This window comes from Notolepis coatsorum, assembly GCF_963971535.1.
Source record: "Notolepis coatsorum genome assembly, chromosome: 10".
Taxonomy (NCBI): Eukaryota; Metazoa; Chordata; class Actinopteri; order Aulopiformes; family Paralepididae; genus Notolepis; species Notolepis coatsorum.
Genome location: NC_140174.1, coordinates 82,544,421 through 82,564,690, shown reverse-complemented (window position 1 = coordinate 82,564,690; position 20,270 = coordinate 82,544,421). Strand labels below are relative to the sequence as shown.

The following is a 20,270-nucleotide window of genomic DNA, read 5'->3' as shown; positions in this document are numbered from 1 at the left end:
ACAGGTTAATGAAATATTATGAATGTAACAGTAAGTCAAGTAAAGTCAAACATCCATTATGTAATTACATTCATAAGGAATATACAATAAAGCTTAAAAAGTTCTTACCAGTAGGGTGAGCAGCAGAGGCCAACAACAATACACTAGGGGTTTAAAGGGATAGTTCAGATTTCTCAACATTAAGTTGTATGGAATACTTGCCAGTAGTGTAGTGGAAGCAAAGCTATTCCTTTATCTTAACGAGTCCCATGGTCAGAGTTCTGGCTGAGTTCTAAGTGAACCAGGAAGCTTTAGACAGGTCACGAAACAAAACAAAAAAAAGTTTGAATCCACACCACAACATGCAGGCAAAGGGTTAACCACCTCCAAAACAAAAGGAGCTCAGCACTCTACTGCTGTCAGTATGAGTGAGGACCTCATTGAGGACAGCCGACGGGAGGTGAAGGAGGGAGGCCTTGTGGGTGTGGTCTGCATGCAAACCGTCTAAGGCAGTGGTCACCAACCCCCGATCTTTGAGACTTTCCCTGTAAACATTTTTTTTTATCTTTCCCTGAGAGTCCACATTACAGTTCTACTTTTGTTTTGATGTGAAAAGTGATGCTGCACTTAGCACTGACTGCACTTAGCACTGACTGAGAAAGTCCACATTACAGTTCTACTTTATAAAATGCTAATTGTAAATATGTTTGTCAATGTTAATAAAATGAGAAAGTCCACATTACAGTTCTACTTTTGTTTTGATGTGAAAAGTGATGCTGCACTTAGCACTGACTGAGAAAGTACACATTACAGTTCTACTTTATAAAATGCTAATTGTAAATATGTTTGTCAATGTTAATAAAATGAGAAAGTCCACATTACAGTTCTACTTTTGTTTTGATGTGAAAAGTGATGCTGTACTTAGCACTGACTGCACTTAGCACTGACTGAGAAAGTACACATTACAGTTCTACTTTATAAAATGCTAATTGTAAATATGTTTGTCAATGTTAATAATATGAGAAAGTCCACATTACAGTTCTACTTTTGTTTTGATGTGAAAAGTGATGCTGCACTTAGCACTGTCTGAACTTAGCACTGACTGAGAAAGTACACATTACAGTTCTACTTTATAAAATGCTAATTGTAAATATGTTTGTCAATGTTAATAAAATGAGAAAGTCCACATTACAGTTCTACTTTTGTTTTGATGTGAAAAGTGATGCTGTACTTAGCACTGACTGAGAAAGTACACATTACAATTCTACTTTATAAAATGCTAATTGTACATATGTTTGTCAATGTTAATAATATGAGAAAGTCCACATTACAGTTCTACTTTTGTTTTGATGTGAAAAGTGATGCTGCATAAGATGACTGCACTTAGCACTGACTGAGAAAGTACATATTACAGTTCTACTTTGACGTTTTAATGTTGGACCAAAGCATTGCATGTAATTAGAATACAGGCAAATAAAAGTAATTTAGTTTAAAGTACAATCTTGGCTGTCTTTTTCTCTCAACTCTTTAATAGGTAGATCTTGCCTTCACCACACAAAAAAATTATCTTGGGCTTAAAAAGGTTGATGACCACTGGTCTAAGGGTAAGCTACTAGACATGGGGGAGAGAGCCAGGGTCTTCAAAGCAGGAAGGCACAGGTTCCGTGCTCAGAAGACCTGAATATTGGCCAGACCTACCAGCGTAAGGACAGTGTGAGCTCCGTGGAGCCACAGCTCGACGCAATGCCGGCATTTTACAACCGAACCATCTTTGTGTTTATGACTGACAGTGTTTATGGGCAGGGGAGAGTCATGGACCATATGCCGTTCAGTCGAATGGACTTTATGCTTTTGTTTATTGACAAAAATCAATAACATAATTTATCATATTTTCATTGGGTGGAAGAGCGTTTGGTTGCTGGTGCACCGTGCTTGTTGCTATCGAAGAGGCACCCGGCTCTGGAACTGCTGCGCTACGTTTAAATGTTTCCCTCTATAGCGTTGACCCTGCTGCGCTAGTACGTTTAAATGTTTCCCTCTATAGCGTTGACCCTGCTGCGCTACGTTTCCCTCTATAGCGCCGACCCTGCTGCACTACGTTTAAATGTTTCCCTCTATAGTGTTGACCCTGCTGAGTGAGCCTGTGGTCTGAGGAATCCAGCCGGTTTCAGGAAATGGCAGCAAAGACCTTTTGAAATATAACCACACAGTCCTCCAGAGTTGTGAAACAGCTGATATGTCGTGTTACCTGTGAAACGGCTCCAGCGCATAATACACCAGCTTTTGTCCAAGTAAATTTTTTTGCCAAGTAGGGGTGTAACGATACACAGAAGCCACGGTTCGATACGTACTTCGGTTTTGGGGTCACGGTTCGATACGAGTTCGGTACAACAGGAAAAAAGCAACAAAAGTCCGAAACGGATAAGGCTAGGTTTCTTTTCATTTATTTTGAACAGACAGTAGTGCAAGTTATACCTAGGTCCACCTAGTATCATATAGTCAGCTGATAGCTGGTACAGCATGGCCCTGTAGTGCATCAAGCAGTAAACACAACAGTGAACATTTTTTTTGATTTGATTTGATTTTGATTTGATATTTTTTATTTTCGTGTCTTACATACAGATGTATGCCCAGCCCATATGGGCTTACAAGACACATAACAATAAGTATATAATAATATACTTTACCAATTACTTAACAAATGACATAGACCAAGATGGCCATAAAAAAAATACAAGAAAATACAATAAAACGTAATATAACACAAGCTGTACTCAATGTAAATAAACAGAAAAACAAGGTGAATTCAAATACAATTATATAGGATACAGTGTGTTTTGTCTCAGGTGCCATACCTTCTCCAAAAATCCTGCAAAACCGAAGATGTCCTCCACAAAAAAACAACTCAACATACAGCTCTCAGACTGCCAAAACAAATCTGGGTTTACAATTTGAATTTTTTCAAATAAAGCCCTCCTCAAAGTGGTGTACAAAGGGCAATAAAAAACAAAATGATATTCATCCTCCACCACTCCCAGATCACACAGAACACACAACCGCTCCTCCTCAGGTTTACCCTGGAATCTACCCACTTCCACAGCCAATGGCAGGGTGCCAGACCTCAACTGGGCACACAGAGACCTCCGTCTTCTCTTTAAGTTTAACATTACATAAGGTTCAGTAAAATACTCATTTTTAATTGCAATATATTTTCTAAGTTTAGGTTTTTTCAAAATCTCCACCTTCCACTTATCCTGATGGATTGTTGATAATTTTGTTTTAATTATGTGAACCTTACACTGCAAATTGTTCATAAAAATCATACTCAAGTCAGTAGCAGTGACTGATACAAGTGATAGCAGAATCCAAAATGCTGGAGGAAGTAGGAAACCTTCTTGCCTCCATGTTGTGGTGAGGATTCAAACTTTGTGGCTTCAAGACCCAGTCTGCTTTCCAGCTTCCCCCTGAACCCGGCCAGAACTCCACAGGACGACCACAGGACTCGTTAAGTAAGCTTTGCCTCCACTACACTACTGGCAAGTATTTCATACAACTTAAAGTCCAACAATCAGTCAGAAAATATCAAAGGCACAATGAGAAAACGCAACCAAAGGGAACCCAATCACAATCTTCTTTATACCTCATTAATTTAGTGATGGGATTGTATTTGCACCATGGCACTGATACTAGGAAAATACATAAAAAAATATATAAATGGCCTGACAAATATTGATTTTAACAATAAAATGCAGAGTAGATAAAAAAAACTGTGGAAGGGTATGCCTTTAACTCTTTTTGGTAGAATAGCTTAGAATAAATTAATTGGTTGCCATGTTTACATATATATTCATATATTTAATATCCCAATTTACATATATATTCATTTATTTGCCAACAACAAAAGACAATAAAAAGAACCATGGAATGGGTGGACTATGTTCGAAACAAGCTGTAATTCTATAACTGTTCATCAAATATGGCTGAAAAGAAACCATCCATATACAGAATATGGACCAGCTAGCCTAGCTGTTGGTCAAAAACACCTCCCCAGGGCCCTCATTCATCAACGTGTGCATAGAACATGTTCTATTTCCACACGTAAGCACAGAATTTAGAATGAGTGTACGCACAGGAAAATCGGGATTCACCACACGTGCGTACGCAGGTTCTACGCACACCTGTCATGATGAATATGACTTTGATCCTACGTTTGAGCTCGTGCACTGTTTTAAGTATTTGCATACCAGAACCGCCCCGATTAACCATATACGGTAATGGTATACCCCCATGAAATGTGGAAAAATGGACTAAGCCGAGGGAAGCGTGTTATGAGAACGGTGATGTCGGATATGATATCTATTAACCATTGCTGCCTGGGCAGCGCAAACACTAATAAAGACCGCGCTGGAATATGACTGCCTTTTCCCGTGTTGTTTGATTAATACCCAGGGATTAAAGTTCTCCTCAATTTTATTCCAAATCGCGATGGATCTTCCGTCAATTTTCTACCTGCTGCATATGATTTCTAGAGGCATACTACAATCTATTTTGATGTCAGTATTGGGTAGCCTATATAAACAATAATACGAGAGCATATACAAGAACAATGAATCTCACTGCATGTATGATGTAGCCTGCCTTTCAATACATGAACTTGAATTCCATCATGTTTGTGTGCGGGACTCACAAGGCTGTTGTCACAATGGGTGGTACCGGTACAGTAATAATAACAGTCCACACAATATCACGATGGACCATGCCATAGCCTATGTTCTATTAGGACATGATCTGTGACGACAAATGTTCTAGAATGTTTGATTAAGATATCATACTCTGACAGCATGCCTATGATCAACAAAAACGCGAACTTGAATCCCATCATATACATAGTCTGTCCACTATCTGGTGTCATTGCAATGCGTTTTCTATTCTTTCTTATGCAGTAAAAAGGGGGAAGAACACTATATCGTGGGTGTTCATATGACTGCTTACAGCTTCGAAACTCCACTTGTTTCGTTTAACGTAAAGCCTTTTAAATATAATCAAAACGTTCCCGTGTTTCTGCGGTCTGTGCGCAAAATAATAACGAGTTGAGATACGCGGAGCGCAGTCAGTCAGTAGCCTACACCCCGTATATTCCGATAACGCTATATAAACCATGCTGCATTCATTCTGAGAGAAAGATCTATTATTCCAAATGCTATTTATAGGGTTTTGACCATAATTACACTACTGTTGCTATTTTACAATGAACTATAATGAATTACGGTTCATACAGAAGTTCTGTATGAACCGTAATTCATTATAGTTCATTGTAAAATAGCAACAGTAGTGTAATTATGGTCAAAACCCTATAAATAGCATTTGGAATAATAGATCTTTCTCTCAGAATGAATGCAGCATGGTTTATATAGCGTTATCGGAATATACGGGGTGTAGGCTACTGACTGACTGCGCTCCGCCAGTGTTGAAACTAATGCACATAAGCTCATTTCCTTGTTGTAATAATATATTCTACCACTGGGCGTCAGCTAAGTGTGCTCAGAGCTGTGCGTAGACATAAGCACAAAGTCAAGTTCAAGTTGAAATTGATGAATCCCACTCTTTGCTTAGAAATGATCGTACGCACAGGGTAAGCACAAATCTGTGCGTAAGACACGTTGATGAATGAGGGCCCAGGAGTTTTAAGTTAGGCTAGTGGTCCGTATCAATTTCCATTAATTTGTGCTAAGCTAGGCTAGCTTGCAGCCTGATAGCTTTCTACTGAACACACAGAAAGGAAATTGGCATCCATCTTCTTGTCTGACTCTGCAGAAGACGGTAAGCTAATTTCCTAGAATGTTAGCGTGTTCCTTTAAAGGTCTTAATGACCAACTTAATCATTATGTTATTTTGTATATTTTGCAAATAGGAATATGGGGGGAAAACATCAATATGTTACTGTCCAAATATTTAGCTATTTGTCACCAGACCTCTTACCTCAACAGATAGTTGATGTACTGCTGCTCAAGGTCACTGCAGAGAACAGAAGAGACGCAGTGTGTGTCAAATATTTTCATTCTCAAAATAATTCACATGGAATGACTTACATGATGGTACAGAGGGAAAAACACTGCTTCAATAACTCCTTTAAAATATGTTGCTTAATCAGTAGAACATGGGACTGGAGGTTAGAGGTTTCATCAGTAGAACATGGGACTGGAGGTGAGAGGTTTCATCAGTAGAACATGGGACTGGAGGTGAGAGGTTTCATCAGTAGAACATGGGACTGGAGGTGAGAGGTTTCATCAGTAGAACATGGGACTGGAGGTGAGAGGTTTCATCAGTAGAACATGGGACTGGAGGTGAGAGGTTTCATCAGTAGAACATGGGACTGGAGGTGAGAGGTTTCATCAGTAGAACATGGGACTGGAGGTTAGAGGCCACCCATGCAAAAAAAAAAACATGAAATCATATGGTCTAAATATACACACGTAGTGTATAAGACCATATGATTTCATGTTTTCTAAGCCTAACGTTACATTGTAACAAACAAACCACGATAGTTAGTTTCATTTTAAGATGGAATGAAAAGAATGCCAGCTAGTTGTTAGTGTGTATGTTGCATAGTGAAGGATTTGGGGTGCTTTTTCAATGTATGTGATGTATAGATTGGGGGGAGTGACCACAGCTAAAACGGTGCCGGGTCAGAGAGGTCGAAGTGCATGCGGACGGTGGAAGCAGGAGACGGTGGTTCAGTAGAGCAGGGTGATTGTTGTGAGGCACACTGCCAGCGAGAGAATGTTTGTTGACATTCCTTGTAAGAACATCTGAGATAAGAGCGAGTGTACTGTAGGCCCAGAGAAGGAGGGAGAAAGGTTCATCTTAATGAAAGTTTAATGGTGTTAAAGGTTATGCAGTTGTCATGACAACACGTCGCATGACAACCAGAAGGCGGGGCCGTCGTTGCGACGACGAACATCTATAAGTCGAACGGTGTTTCCGGGTGTAGGGCAGACTAGAATCTGACCAAGAGCGAGTAGGACTGAGATCACACAGAAGACACTCTCTCCTCTCATTGAGAGGGGGGGGGGGGAGGAAGAATGCCACATCATCATTAGCTTCGGCTAACGCGAGGAGGGTTAGGCTAAAGACCAGGCCTGAACACTATTGGACTGAATAACAAAAGGACGATAGACGAACACACCGAGAGATCATTAGAATAGACTCTTCAAGGACGATACAATTTGATAACATCTGATAACATCTGATTATGAGGTTCTGTTTATAGCAATAAAACAACGCTTTTCCTCATAAGGTATTTCACGGTGTCGAAGTGTCGAATTCTTACGGAGGTGGAGAATTAGTATGGTTTATGGATTGCACTAACGGGGGAGATAAGGATCTTATCAGCCAGTGTCGGAGAGACGTCAGGACCATTAAAATGACACAACGCAGAGGAATTGGATGGAGAGCCAAAACAGATGAAGACGTGATACTGGCCAGTTTGATCAGGATCTTACAGTTGATGCAGTTTGGACCCGGATTATTGCTTGCTTTGAAGTTGCTTGAAAGGAAGAGACTGTGTGCAGTGCCGAGGCGTGAAGGGGTAGCCATGGACGCGAGCCAAGCCAGCGAGCAAGCAAGGCCAGCGCCATGGACCCAGCGAGCGAGCCCCACAAGGCCGGAGAGATAAACAGCGCCATGGACCAGAACAACTGACGGTGAAAAGATAAAGTGAGTCTCAACAACTTCACAAGCCAATAAGAAAACGAACAATAGTGTATCCGTAAACGTAATTAGTTTGACACAGAGAATGCCAGCTGTAATAGTGGGTTTGAATAACAGCAGAGCGGCACAGTTTTGTTTTGAAAATCGAAGGTGTTATCTGAAAGGGAACCAAAACAGTCATAGATGACGAAAGAAAGCAAAATAGGGCAGAAGGAGCCATAATGAGAGAGATGAGGAGGGGGGGGGGGTGCTGAACCAGACTGAAATCTGTTATGGCGGGATTGTTATGACAAGACTGTCGCCTGAGACGGCCCACCTTAAACTGGTCGCTGTGGTCTCAAGACGGCCGGAATTTGTTTTGACGGGAGGAAAGTCGGTCGGGAATTTACCTTAAACTGTGTATTATGTCCGATAAGCAAGAGTTTAGTCCGGGAGAAGCGTCCCCTGATAGGAAAGAGAGGAAAAACAGCGGTGTTTTTAGGCCTTGGAAGGAAGGGCAGCGTTCGTTTGTTTGAGAGAGTAGCCATTTGCACCGAGACAAAATGGCCGTGAGCGCCACGAGGAGATAACAACAGATAAGAACCAGGAAGTGACACGTCAACTAAACCACCATAGAGGAAGAGTAGGTCGCCACCTAGTGGCGGAGGGGGGGTAGTGCTGGGGAGTTTTCATTATCCATAGGGGAATATTTAGATATAAGTCTGTACTACCATCTAGTGGCGGATTGGGGGAGTGCACAGAGAGTGGATTATTATTATAATAATAATATTAGATATAGAGTTTAATTATACAATGGATTAAATAAGAATTGCACAGAAAGATGGTGCAGTTATTTGAATGGGTTAATTATGGAATAAAGAGGGAGTTTGAATTCCAGTGGGGCCTTCTCACACCTAATAGATAGGCAGGGTCTTCAGAAGACACGTCACCAGAAGAACTGGCGCGCGCTGGGGGTCAAACTGGGATGAAGAGTTGTGCGGAGTGGGTATCGGAAACTGCAAGTGTCACGCCGGAAGACAACAAACAGGGAACCGCCCTGTAAGATGGATAATAGGTGTGGAGAAGGTGGTAGACTAATAGCAAAACAAGGGAAGTCGAATGTACAGACGACTGCCGGTGTTGTGTTTCTGCTTTCAACAGCGGTGGAGACGACCAGGAGACAAATTGACTGGAGGAGGAGGAAGCCGCAGGGGCCAGGCACCGCAGCCTGGTACACAGATTATCCACGACGAGAGAGAGGAGACGGCGGCGGTGGAGGAGCAGATGTGGAGAGGACAGCCAGAGACACTGAGCAGTAGCAGACCAGGGGAGACATTTTTGCCTAGGGGACCGCGCCCTGGGAGGGGGACCAGCTCAGGAAAGGAGCCGTCACTGAAAGGGGCCCTTGCCCTAGAAGACGGGACCGGCCCAAGATGGGAGGTGTACTGTAAGAGGGAAGGGAGCGCTCTGATTTGGACGTGGGGTACCTAATAGGGGGGCCGAAGGGTTTAGGTGTGTCGTCTGAAAAGTTGCAATCTGTGTTTTTCTCTGTCTCTCTCTCTCTCTCTCTCCTCCCTGACCGTTGTTTATCCTTTCTGGTTTGGGTGTGATGCGGGTAATGGAACAGCAGACGGCGGGGCCCTAATTGTTATGAGTCTATTTTTGTGTATAATTAATTGAAAAACCAAGTAGTCTGTTGATTCTGAAGGTTGATTAAGAATCAAAGGGGGGAATGAAGGATTTGGGGTGCTTTTTCAATGTATGTGATGTATAGATTGGGGGGAGTGACCACAGCTAAAACGGTGCCGGGTCAGAGAGGTCGAAGTGCATGCGGACGGTGGAAGCAGTAGACGGTGGTTCAGTAGAGCAGGGTGATTGTTGTGAGGCACACTGCCAGCGAGAGAATGTTTGTTGACATTCCTTGTAAGAACATCTGAGATAAGAGCGAGTGTACTGTAGGCCCAGAGCAGGAGGGAGAGAGGTTCATCTTAATAAAAGTTTAATGGTGTTAAAGGTTATGCAGTTGTCATGACAACACGTCGCATGACAACCAGAAGGCGGGGCCGTCGTTGCAACGACGAACATCTATAAGTCGAACGGTGTTTCCGGGTGTAGGGCAGACTAGAATCTGACCAAGAGCGAGTAGGACTGAGATCACACAGAAGACACTCTCTCCTCTCATTGAGAGGGGGGGGGGGGGGGGGGGGGGGGGAGGAAGAATGCCACATCATCATTAGCTTCGGCTAACGCGAGGAGGGTTAGGCTAAAGACCAGGCCTGAACACTATTGGACTGAATAACAAAAGGACGATAGACAAACACACCGAGAGATCATTAGAATAGACTCTTCAAGGACGATACAATTTGATAACATCTGATAACATCTGATTATGAGGTTCTGTTTATAGCAATAAAACAATGCTTTTCCTCATAAGGTATTTCACGGTGTCGAAGTGTCGAATTCTTACGGAGGTGGAGAATTAGTATGGTTTATGGATTGCACTAACAGGGGAGATAAGGATCTTATCAGCCAGTGTCGGAGAGACGTCAGGACCATTAAAATGACACAACGCAGAGGAATTGGATGGAGAGCCAAAACAGATGAAGACGTGATACTGGCCAGTTTGATCAGGATCTTACAGTAGCAACCACGTTGCAGTGCAGGCAGCCAGAAGGGCCTATTTTATTTTGAACATTATTATTTACTAATAAAGCAATTTCAATTTAAATGCGTCTTATCATTGCCATAGTCTACTTGGTAACCGTTTTTATAAAAGCAATAGCTCACTTCAGGCCATGGCATATGGTTATTATATCACAACTAAGGGGCATTGTTTGACCCGACACAAAGTGGATATAATAACCATATACCACGGCCTCATAAGCTGTTTTGCACTTGCTTTTAACTTGTGGGTGCTCCCAACTGATGTGTAGATTTGAATAACTTGTAGTACAGTAATACACTAACGTTATATACACCTAGAAACATTTAAATAAAAAAATAAATGTTTAGCGCGCACTTAAATGTTGAACACACTTCTATGTGATTCCTCTCCTGGGGTAAGACTGACCTCAGATGACTGGATTTGAAATTAGCCTGGAACACTCTGTATGCACCTGGAAATGTAAAAAAGCCCACATTAATTCACATTAGTAGCACTGTACATTAATTCACATTAGTAGCACTCTACATGAATTCACTTTAGTAGCATTGTACATTCATTCACATTAGTAGCACTTTACATTAATTCACATTAGTAGCACTTTACATTAATTCACATTAGTAGCACTTTACATTAATTCACATTAGTAGCACTTTACATTAATTCAATTCGTAGCACTTTACATTAATTCACATTAGTACCACTTTACATTAATTCACATTAGTACCACTTTACAGAACAATAACTAGACCTCGGCCATGGCTTAACAATGAGCCATAAAGCTAAAGTTCACAGCTGAGCTTTCAAGCCTGATTCATGAAGGAAATGTGGCCTAAAGGCTAAAACAAGGTAGGTTGATTGGGCTGACTGTCTTCTTTGGTAGCATTTTACATTAATTCACATTAGTAGCACTTTACATAGAATTCACTCTCTCTTCACTTAGCAGGAAGTAGAGCAGTGATATAACTCACTCTCTCTTCACTTAGCAGGAAGTAGAGAAGTGATAGAACTCTCTCTCTCTTCACTTAGCAGGAAGTAGTGATATAACTCACTCTCTTCACTTAGCAGGAAGTAGAGAAGTGATAGACTTAAGTGAGTGACTTAAACACATTCTGCAATCTGTTAATAAACTTTTCAATCAATCAATCGAACTCTCTCTCTCTCTTCACTTAGCAGGAAGTAGTGATATAGCTCACTTTCTCTTCACTTAGCAGGAAGTAGAGCAGTGATATAACTCACTCTCTCTTCACTTAGCAGGAAGTAGAGAAATGATAGAACCCATTCCCTCTCTTCACTCAGCAGGGGTTAATAAGGGTTAGGGTTAATAAGGATCGATTGAAAACTTTATTAACAGATTGCAGAATTGGTACAGTACAGTACAGCTCAATACATACAATTGTTAAGGGGATGCAGACCAGAGAAAGACTTTCGTCTGGTTTACATCAGGGTCCCCCATTTTCAATTCATCATAACATATATGACATACACGACATACAGATAGACAGTACTGCTACATCTATACATTTATGACGTACCAGATGTGCAAATACAGTACTGTTTTTTATACAAAGAGTCTAGAAAAGAGAGTATATACATTTGACGTAGAAACTGGAGGAGGTTGGGTAGGTGGGGTGGGGGGGGGGGGACTGTACATTGGAGGTGGTTGGGTGGTTGGGTGGTTGGGTGGGGGGGTTGGGTAGGAGGGGTGGGTGGGGGACACTGTATTGGAATATTGACACATTGACACATTGGAATATTGACAAAACCATACTTGGTCATTTACTGTACATTGTAGGGGGTTGGGTTAGGACATTTACAGGGGCCAGTTTCGAATTGCAGTCTCCCGTAGGTGTTCTTTGAGAGTGCTTTTGAAAGTGGGTAGTGATTCACATTAATTTACAGCTTTGGGTAGGGCGTTCCACATTGATGTGGCATAATTGCTAAATGTGTTTAGTCCCTTGTTTGAGCCGAATATGGGTTTAACATGATTTGTGGAGCTCCCTCTGGTGTTGTGATCGTGGTATTCACTGACCTTTGGGAAGTATTTTGACATGTACATGGGTACCTTGGTCGTGTAGTGCATCTTGTAGACCAGGCCCATTGCAAGTTGCTGTACTCTGTCGTCTACTCTAAGCCATCCTAGGCTGTCAAAGTGGGCAGGGGTGAGGTGGGTTCTAGGAGTAAGGTCAAGCAGTAGTCTGACCAGTTTGTTTTGAGATGTTTGTAATTTTGTTTTTAGCGCCTTTGAGGTGCTTTGGTACCATGAGGTGCAAGCATAGTCGTAGTACCCTTGAATGAGTGCTCCTGCCAGAGTCTTCAGGGTATTCTTGTTTACCAGAGAGGAGATCCGGTACAAGAATAGAGTTCGTTGGTTGACTTTTTTTATTACCTTGGATGCCATTTTGTCACAGGAAAGATTTGCCTCTAGGATGGAACCTAGGTATGTAATTTCATCTTTCCTTGTGACAATATTGTTATCCACTGTAACTGAGAAGCCGTCGGTCTTGCTGAGTTTGTTATTTGATCCGAAGAGAATGGACTCCCGTTTTACCCAGGTGTAATGATTTGTGATGAGGTGTGATGAGTTTGTTATCAGCGAGCCAGGTGCAGATTCTGCCGAGTTCTGAGCTGAGGGTTTTTTCAACCTGTAACTTGTTCTTGTCAGAGACCAGCAGGGCTGAGTCGTCTGCGAACAAGAACAAGTTGCAGTCACAAGCTGACGACATGTCATTTGCATAAATTAGGAACAGTAGCGGTCCTAGTATGCTTCCTTGTGGAACACCAGAGCTCACTGTGAGGGGGGGGGGGGGGGGGGGGGGGCATAGGGTACCGTTTACCTCCACCATCTGTTCCCTCCCCTCAAGGTAGGATTGCATCCAGCTCACTGATAAACCAATTGCTTTTAGCTTGTCAATCAGAATGGAGTGATTGACAGTGTCGAAGGCCTTTTGTAGGTCCAGCATGACCATGCCGCAGTATTTGCCCGCGTCCACCTCTTGTTTGATGTGGTCATTCAAATAGAGAAGGCATGAGTCAGTGGAGTGGGATGTTCTGAAGCCAGATTGGAATTCGTAGATTAGATTGTTTTCCCGCTAGGTACTTTTCAACCTGTTTAACCTGTCAAGGGTAAGGGTTAATAAGGGTTATTATAAGGGTTAATAAGGGTTAGTGTTAATAGGGGTTAGGGTTATTAGAAGGGTTATAAGGGTTACGGTTATATAATGGTCAGGGTTATTAGAAGGATTAATAAGGGTTAGGGTTAATAAGGGTTATATAAGGGTTAATAAAGATGATATAAGGTTATAAGGGGAAGACCAGAATGTGTAGCACAGTCTCATGACAGACAAATATTTGAACAAAAGGGATTCCACATTTTGATGTTTTAACGAAAATACAATAATTAAACCTTCTAAAACTATAGCAATAGCAACCCTATCTCTATTTCTCCATCTACACCAGGACAGTTGAAACACAGTCTACATGTAACAACTTACCAACACAAGACAGATGAACCACAGCCCACATGTAAGCATTGAAGTCAAACTGCAAAACAGACAGATTTGCAGAGTCTACAATTAGTTTACAAAGCATATTTACTATACATTCTTACAATTATTCTACCTTAACTCTTTCAGTGCCACTCACGAGATTTCTCTGGTTTTTTTATAGGTGGTTTGCGTGCCACTCACGAGATTTCTCTGATTTTTTTTTTTTTTTGCAATCTGAAAAATTATTGCATCACCCGAGCCTACCCGAGTATAGCCGAGCTGCGCCGGTGATCACTGTGGAAAAAAGCGCCCCCTGTCGTCTCCCAGATGACATAAGTGATTTTGGAATGGACTCAATGAAAATGAATGGGGAAAAAATTCCGGTACTCCACATTTTCCAGTTCACTGATCCAGCCGGGGTTACCACAGTTCATTCTGGAGCCTCAGATCCCCGCGGATCATGGAGATCTACAGTGTCGCGTTGGATCCATACACGTATCGATTTTTTCGAATGGTGATCAGGAATTGGAATATACCAGTTGGATACCATCTGATGTCAGGTAAGGACTCTATGTTATCAGTGGTAGGATAATCGGAGTAAGTTTGATGAAGTTATAAGCTGTTTTGTGAAATGTCTTCTTTCGGTTTCACTGTAAAAGTCTGTGAGGAAATCAACGGAGCGATTATCAGTGCGCGGCCGTAATGTGCTTGCGTGCACGTATAATATTGATCATCTAGCGTTTATTTGAAAACGATTCATAAAAAGGCAGACGAATATCAACGTTGTGGAATATTCCACTAAAAGACGATTTTCATAGAATGCTCCAGAATGAGCTGTTTTTTATATCAAAACGGGGGCTTTTCTAACTGCTCTGAAACGGAAACGACGCGATAAAAAAACAATCTGCCTTCACAGCACTGACTGGAAAATAGTCTTTGATAATGCGATGGGCAGATTAGACACATAGCCATAATTTAAAACATAGATTAGGCGATATTAACGTTAACATTGGCGCCGATAATAAATAAAATAAATAATTTAGGACCTGCTCAGAGGTCATCAATCGGCACACATGCGATGCATGCATGCAATTCGTATCTGCGATTAACCCATCCCGTTGTCCTTCCCCCCCAAGGGCAGCTGGGAGCAGACAGGCGTCAACGTGAGCCGCGCCAGGGGACCAATCCAAGTGCTCCTGTCCGTCTTCGTCAAGGATGCCACAGCGTTAGCGATCTATTGTTGTGCATGTTTTTCCATTGGGTTTATCTTATCGGGGGGGGAACCCTTGCGAGCACGGGGAGAACATGCAAACTCCACACAGAAATGGTGGCATTCAAGCGGTAAAACGGAAAACCAGGCGTGGCACTGAAAGAGTTAAGGGGTGGTTAGAATGTTTTGACATAAAGTGGTATAAAATACTTGCTGGTAGTGTAATCAATGCATAGCCATTACTTACCACGACCCACGGGTGAATCAAGCATAGGAAAAGCACGAGGACTGCACGAGGATGGTTCAGACTTGTGTCTGCATGTTGTGGTGTGGTCAAAGACTGGTTTGTTACAGGTGTCAAGAGTATGGCCAGAACTTAGACCTCGGGTCTCTGTAAGTAAGCTAATGGTTATACATCGATTACACTACTGGCAAGTATTTCATACCACCTAATGTATAAAAAAAAAACTGAACTTCATCATGAATCGAATCAAATCAAAACAATAATTTGAGAGACACTGTGAACCAAACATAAGCCTAGAAGATCAAATCTATACGTTTTGGGCCCTAGGTAGTTCTATAGCTCCAAATTGGCCTATTGTCATGAATGATGCAGGTGCAGGCGTACGATCAGGGTGCTGAGCTGCATGTGGGTGTGTCCAACTTAGTTTTGGTTATTTGGTGACCAGAAATGCTTAGTGCAGCGCGGCACATTCTGCCAAAAGGACTGGAGCAGGAGGAATACATTATGGTGTAATCCATAACAGGTGGGGTTGGTGCTGGCTTCAGCAATGGCCAACCAAAGCTTAAAGCTTGTGGTGATTTAATAAACATTCAAATGCTGTGTTTGCATTTAGAAATTGTCTGAAGGATTTACTTCCAAGTGGGGTGTAATGCATCACCTTACATCCATAACAATGGTTTGTGGGAATTTGGACAGATGTTCCTGTGCGCCTTTGCCTAGGCTGCTGTAAGGCTGCTGTCAGGCTGCTGTCATGCTGCTGTCATGCTGCGGTGAGGCTGCTGTCAGGCTGCTGTCAGGCTGCTGTCAGGCTGCTGTCAGGCTGCTGTCAGGCTGCTGTCATGCTGCTGTCATGCTGCTGTCATGCTGCTGTCAGGCTGCTGTCGGGCTGCTGTCGGGCTGCTGTCGGGCTGCTGTCGGGCTGCTGTCGGGCTGCTGTCGGGCTGCTGTCGGGCTGCTGTCAGGCTGCTGTCAGGCTGCTGTCGGGCTGCTGTCGGGCTGCTGTCGGGCTGCTGTCGGGCTACTGTCGGGCTGCTGTCGGGCTGCTGTCGGGCTGCTGTCGGGCTGCTGTCGGGCTACTGTCGGGCTGCTGTCGGGCTGCTGTAAGGCTGCTGTAAGGCTGCTGTCAGGCTGCTGTCAGGCTGCTGTCGGGCTGCTGTCGGGCTGCTGTCGGGCTGCTGTGAGGCTGCGGTCTTAGACGTGGTCTGATCAGGCAGAGGCGCAGGTGTGATTTTATGCCAAAATGGATACCAAAATTACACTGCGCCAGTGGATCTTTATCTATTCTACACTAACCGTGCCACCCACCTTGGCACAGATGGATTCATGATGAGCCACGAAATGACCAAAAAGGTCCAAGCAGAAATCATTTTTTCTTTCGCCCCAACCAAATTGCCAATACACCCTCCCCCAGTACCTGCACGAGAATAGAGCCCAAAGAGTATTCAGATTTTCCTCTGACAGTTTTTCTTTCAATGCGGTTGTGAAAATATACCCTAACGTTTTTCGGTGAGGAGCTCTCGAAAGCACGTCTTACTCCATCCGTTGCACACTAGCGCCCCCCACGTTTTTCAATCCCTAAACTATACCATACCATAGGGCACCACAATATGAAAGCCAAAGTATCTAACTTGTCCAACTCTTTAGATTAGTAGTCATTCACCCAAGGGTCGCTGAGAGGAAGGTTGATTGCCGACACCAGCAGGAGACATACGCTGCAGGGGAGGAGAGTCCAGCTAGTTAACACACTTTCTGGCCTTTTTCTTCTTACGTTTACTGGTACTCATTAGGCACAGACACACAATTACATAGGGCACATCATCTTTTTTTTTTTTTTTTATCCACTTTTTCTCCAATTTTCTATATTTTCTCCCATCCCAATTTCGTATCATCCAATTTCAACCCTCCCCTGTCACGAACGCTGTTTCTTGCCTCCCACAAGCCGGCTGCAATGTGGACTAAGTCATACATAGCACAAGTCCCCTCCGGTACTTGAGGTAACAGCAGTCGCATCTTTTCACCTGCGCAGCTCGATCTCTCAGTGGCGAGGAGTAACGCGTGGGAGGCTCACACTGCCCCCGACACTTCCTGATTCTACTGCGCAGGCGCACCAACCGACCTGTAGGAGTCGCTGTCCACAACGCCCGATCCCCACCCATCAGTTTCCCACCCCCTAATACGGCCAATGTGTATTAGTATGAACGACCAGCTAAACTGAAAGCAATGTGGAGCGCTGGGCTCGAACAGGCGAGCCCAGCGTCTCTGCATTCATGGCGAGCGCCTTGCCCACTACGCCACGTAGCCGCCCATAGGGCACATCATCTTAAGAGCGTGACCTTTCAAAGGAGGAACAATTTCTTCATAACATGTTTATGAATTATCCATTTTTTGGGATAAGAAAAATCTATTGTGTAAAGGAAGAAGGGGAAAAATTTACTCACCTAAAAAACCTCATCCAGCACACCTTCTGTTGATGACAGAGATCAAAGAATCACAAGAAAGCTTACATTTGCTATTGTGATCTAGTTTTACTTGCTATCGTGGTCTAGTTCCAAGTAATCAACGACCTCCTCATCTCCGCTGATGCTGGTGCCCTCAACATCCTGATCCTACTAGATCTTAGTGCAGCCTTTGACACAGTGGGTCACTCCATCCTCCTCCAAAGGCTGCACCAACTGGGTGTTGAGGGCACAGCACTTGACTGGTTTGCACTTGACTCAATTTATCTCCCTCTCTGGCCACACCTCTTCCCCCTCCCCAGTCACACAGGGGGTCCCCCAAGGCTCAGTCCTAGGCCCCCTGCTCTTCATCTGCTACATTCTCCCCCTCGGTCACATCATTCGCAAATACAACCTCAACTTCCACTGCTATGCTGATGACACCCAAATTTACATCACTACACAATCCCCCCACAGCCCTCCCCTCAGTCACATTGAATCCTGCATCACTGAACTAAAAACCTGGATGACCCATAACCTCCTCAAATTAAATAGCGACAAGACAGAACTCTTCATCATCGGCACCAACACCACCCTCACCAGATCCGGACCCATCACACTCACCATCAATGACTCCACCATCACCCCCTCCCCCCTAGTCCGCAACCTCTGTGTCATCCTCGACCCCACCCTCTCATTTGACCCCCATGTCCGCTCCATTGTCAAAACTTCATATTTTCACCTCTGCAACATTGCCAAAATCAGTCACTGCCTCTCCCCCCCTGCCGCTGAATCCCTCATACACGCCTTCATCTCCTCCCGCCTGGACTACTGTAACTCCCTCCTCACTGGCATCACCTCCCGCTCCCTCCATAAACTCCAGATGGTCCAAAACTCAGCCGCCCGCCTCCTCACTAACACCCGGTCCCGGGAACACATCACTCCTGTCCTCCACTCCCTCCACTGGCTCCCGATCAAGGAACGAATTAACTTCAAAACACTACTCCTCACCTTCAAAGCCCTCCATAGCCTGGCCCCCGCCTACCTGACTGACCTCCTTCTCCCCTACCGCCCCACCCGTTCCCTCCGGTCCTCTTCCACTCTTTCCCTCACTGTCCCGTCATCCAAACTCAAAAGTTTCGGTGACCGGGCATTCTCACGAGCTGCACCCCGACTCTGGAACTCCCTCCCTCAGACCATCAGAGACTCTCCCTCACTCTCCACCTTCAAATCCAGACTCAAAACCTACCTGTTCTCCCAAGCATTCAACCTTCCTTACCCATAACCACCCTCCTCCAACTCGCCACCATTTCCCCCTGCCCCACATTCTCTCCTCTCCTGCCCCCCCCCCCCCCACCCCCCTTGGTTTTCCCTTACTCTCCTCCCGATTGTCTCCCCTACTCACTCCCGTATTTGTTATCTGTTACTCGTGGTTTTATGTTTCCTGTGTATTCTTATTGTCCTCCGTTTCCCTGTGGTTCTGTTTTTTTTTTTTTTTTTTTTTTCTATTGTCAGCGACTTTGGGTCTTTGAAAAGCGCTTTACAAAATAAATGAATTATTATTATTATTTCATCCACCAGAGGCAGTGCATTAAGTACTGAATCATCAGTCGTGCACATACGCAGGTCGAGTATTTATACCAACACAGTCACCTGTGACCCCTGATGACCCGAGCTAGGGTATATCTTCCTGTGTCATCAGTGGCTCGCTTCACAGGTCTACTATACCTTGTAATGTTAACTAAAGCTAAATCAATGAGTGAGTGACTCATGTCTGAGCTGGAACTGAGACGGCTCTGGTGTCAGCGTTTCTCCAGAAGGTGCTCGTGCTCTCGCACCTAAACCAGCCTGTCCAGCTGGCCCTAGTAGGAGAGGGAGGATTGAGGCTGCTATGCCCGGTACGGACCCTAAGAGCTTATGTGAACATTACAGTGAGTATGTTACGGAAGTCCGATTAACTCATTGTCTGTCAAAACAGCACCCGTCTCACTAGTAGATTGTGGATGTCACTTTCCATGCATATGGAGCAAAGAACTGCCCCCCTGCCATCAGGTGTAGGGTGCCACTATTCCGGAAGTGTCTCCACATCATGGGCAGCCCTGAGAGGGGTGCCCTGGATACCATATGCGCTGCGGCCTTGTGGGCATCACCGGGCACATTCTCCAGGTTCTGCAAAGTGAACGCTGTCATCCATTGGGTGTGGCAGGGTTCCCACAGACATTGCAAAATGAAATGCAAGAACTTTCAAGTACTTTTCCAAGCACTATTTTTCATTTTAAAAGGTCCATTTAGGATACTTAAAAAAAAAGTACATTTAAAAAAAAAATCAGATCCAATATTTATGGCTTAAAACTAGGGATGTTCGATATTGGCTTTTTTTTTCCAATATCAGATATACCGATATTGTCCAACTCTTAATTTCCGATATCAACCGATACCGATATATGCGGGGTTTCCCCACCAAAAAAACACAACATTATGCATACTTTTCACAATAAATAAAATGAGAATTTGTTCTTACTTGCTTTCCTGGGTAAATAAAGGTTAAATAAATAAATAAAAA

The 20,270-nt window shown here is 43.7% G+C and overlaps 1 protein-coding gene across 1 annotated transcript in view; it reads right to left on the bottom strand.

Annotated features, from left to right (window-relative positions):
* tmem241 (transmembrane protein 241) overlaps positions 1 to 20,270 on the bottom strand; it is a 39,071-nt gene that overhangs the window by 8,303 nt on the left and 10,498 nt on the right. Inside the window, exons 6-11 of the mRNA XM_084323078.1 lie at positions 17,711 to 17,736; positions 16,933 to 16,984; positions 13,825 to 13,873; positions 10,739 to 10,784; positions 5,959 to 5,994; positions 109 to 143 (exon numbers count right to left, since the gene is read on the bottom strand). Coding sequence (XP_084179204.1) covers positions 109 to 143; positions 5,959 to 5,994; positions 10,739 to 10,784; positions 13,825 to 13,873; positions 16,933 to 16,984; positions 17,711 to 17,736 — 244 coding nt within the window. The remainder of the gene's footprint in view (positions 1 to 108; positions 144 to 5,958; positions 5,995 to 10,738; positions 10,785 to 13,824; positions 13,874 to 16,932; positions 16,985 to 17,710; positions 17,737 to 20,270) is intronic.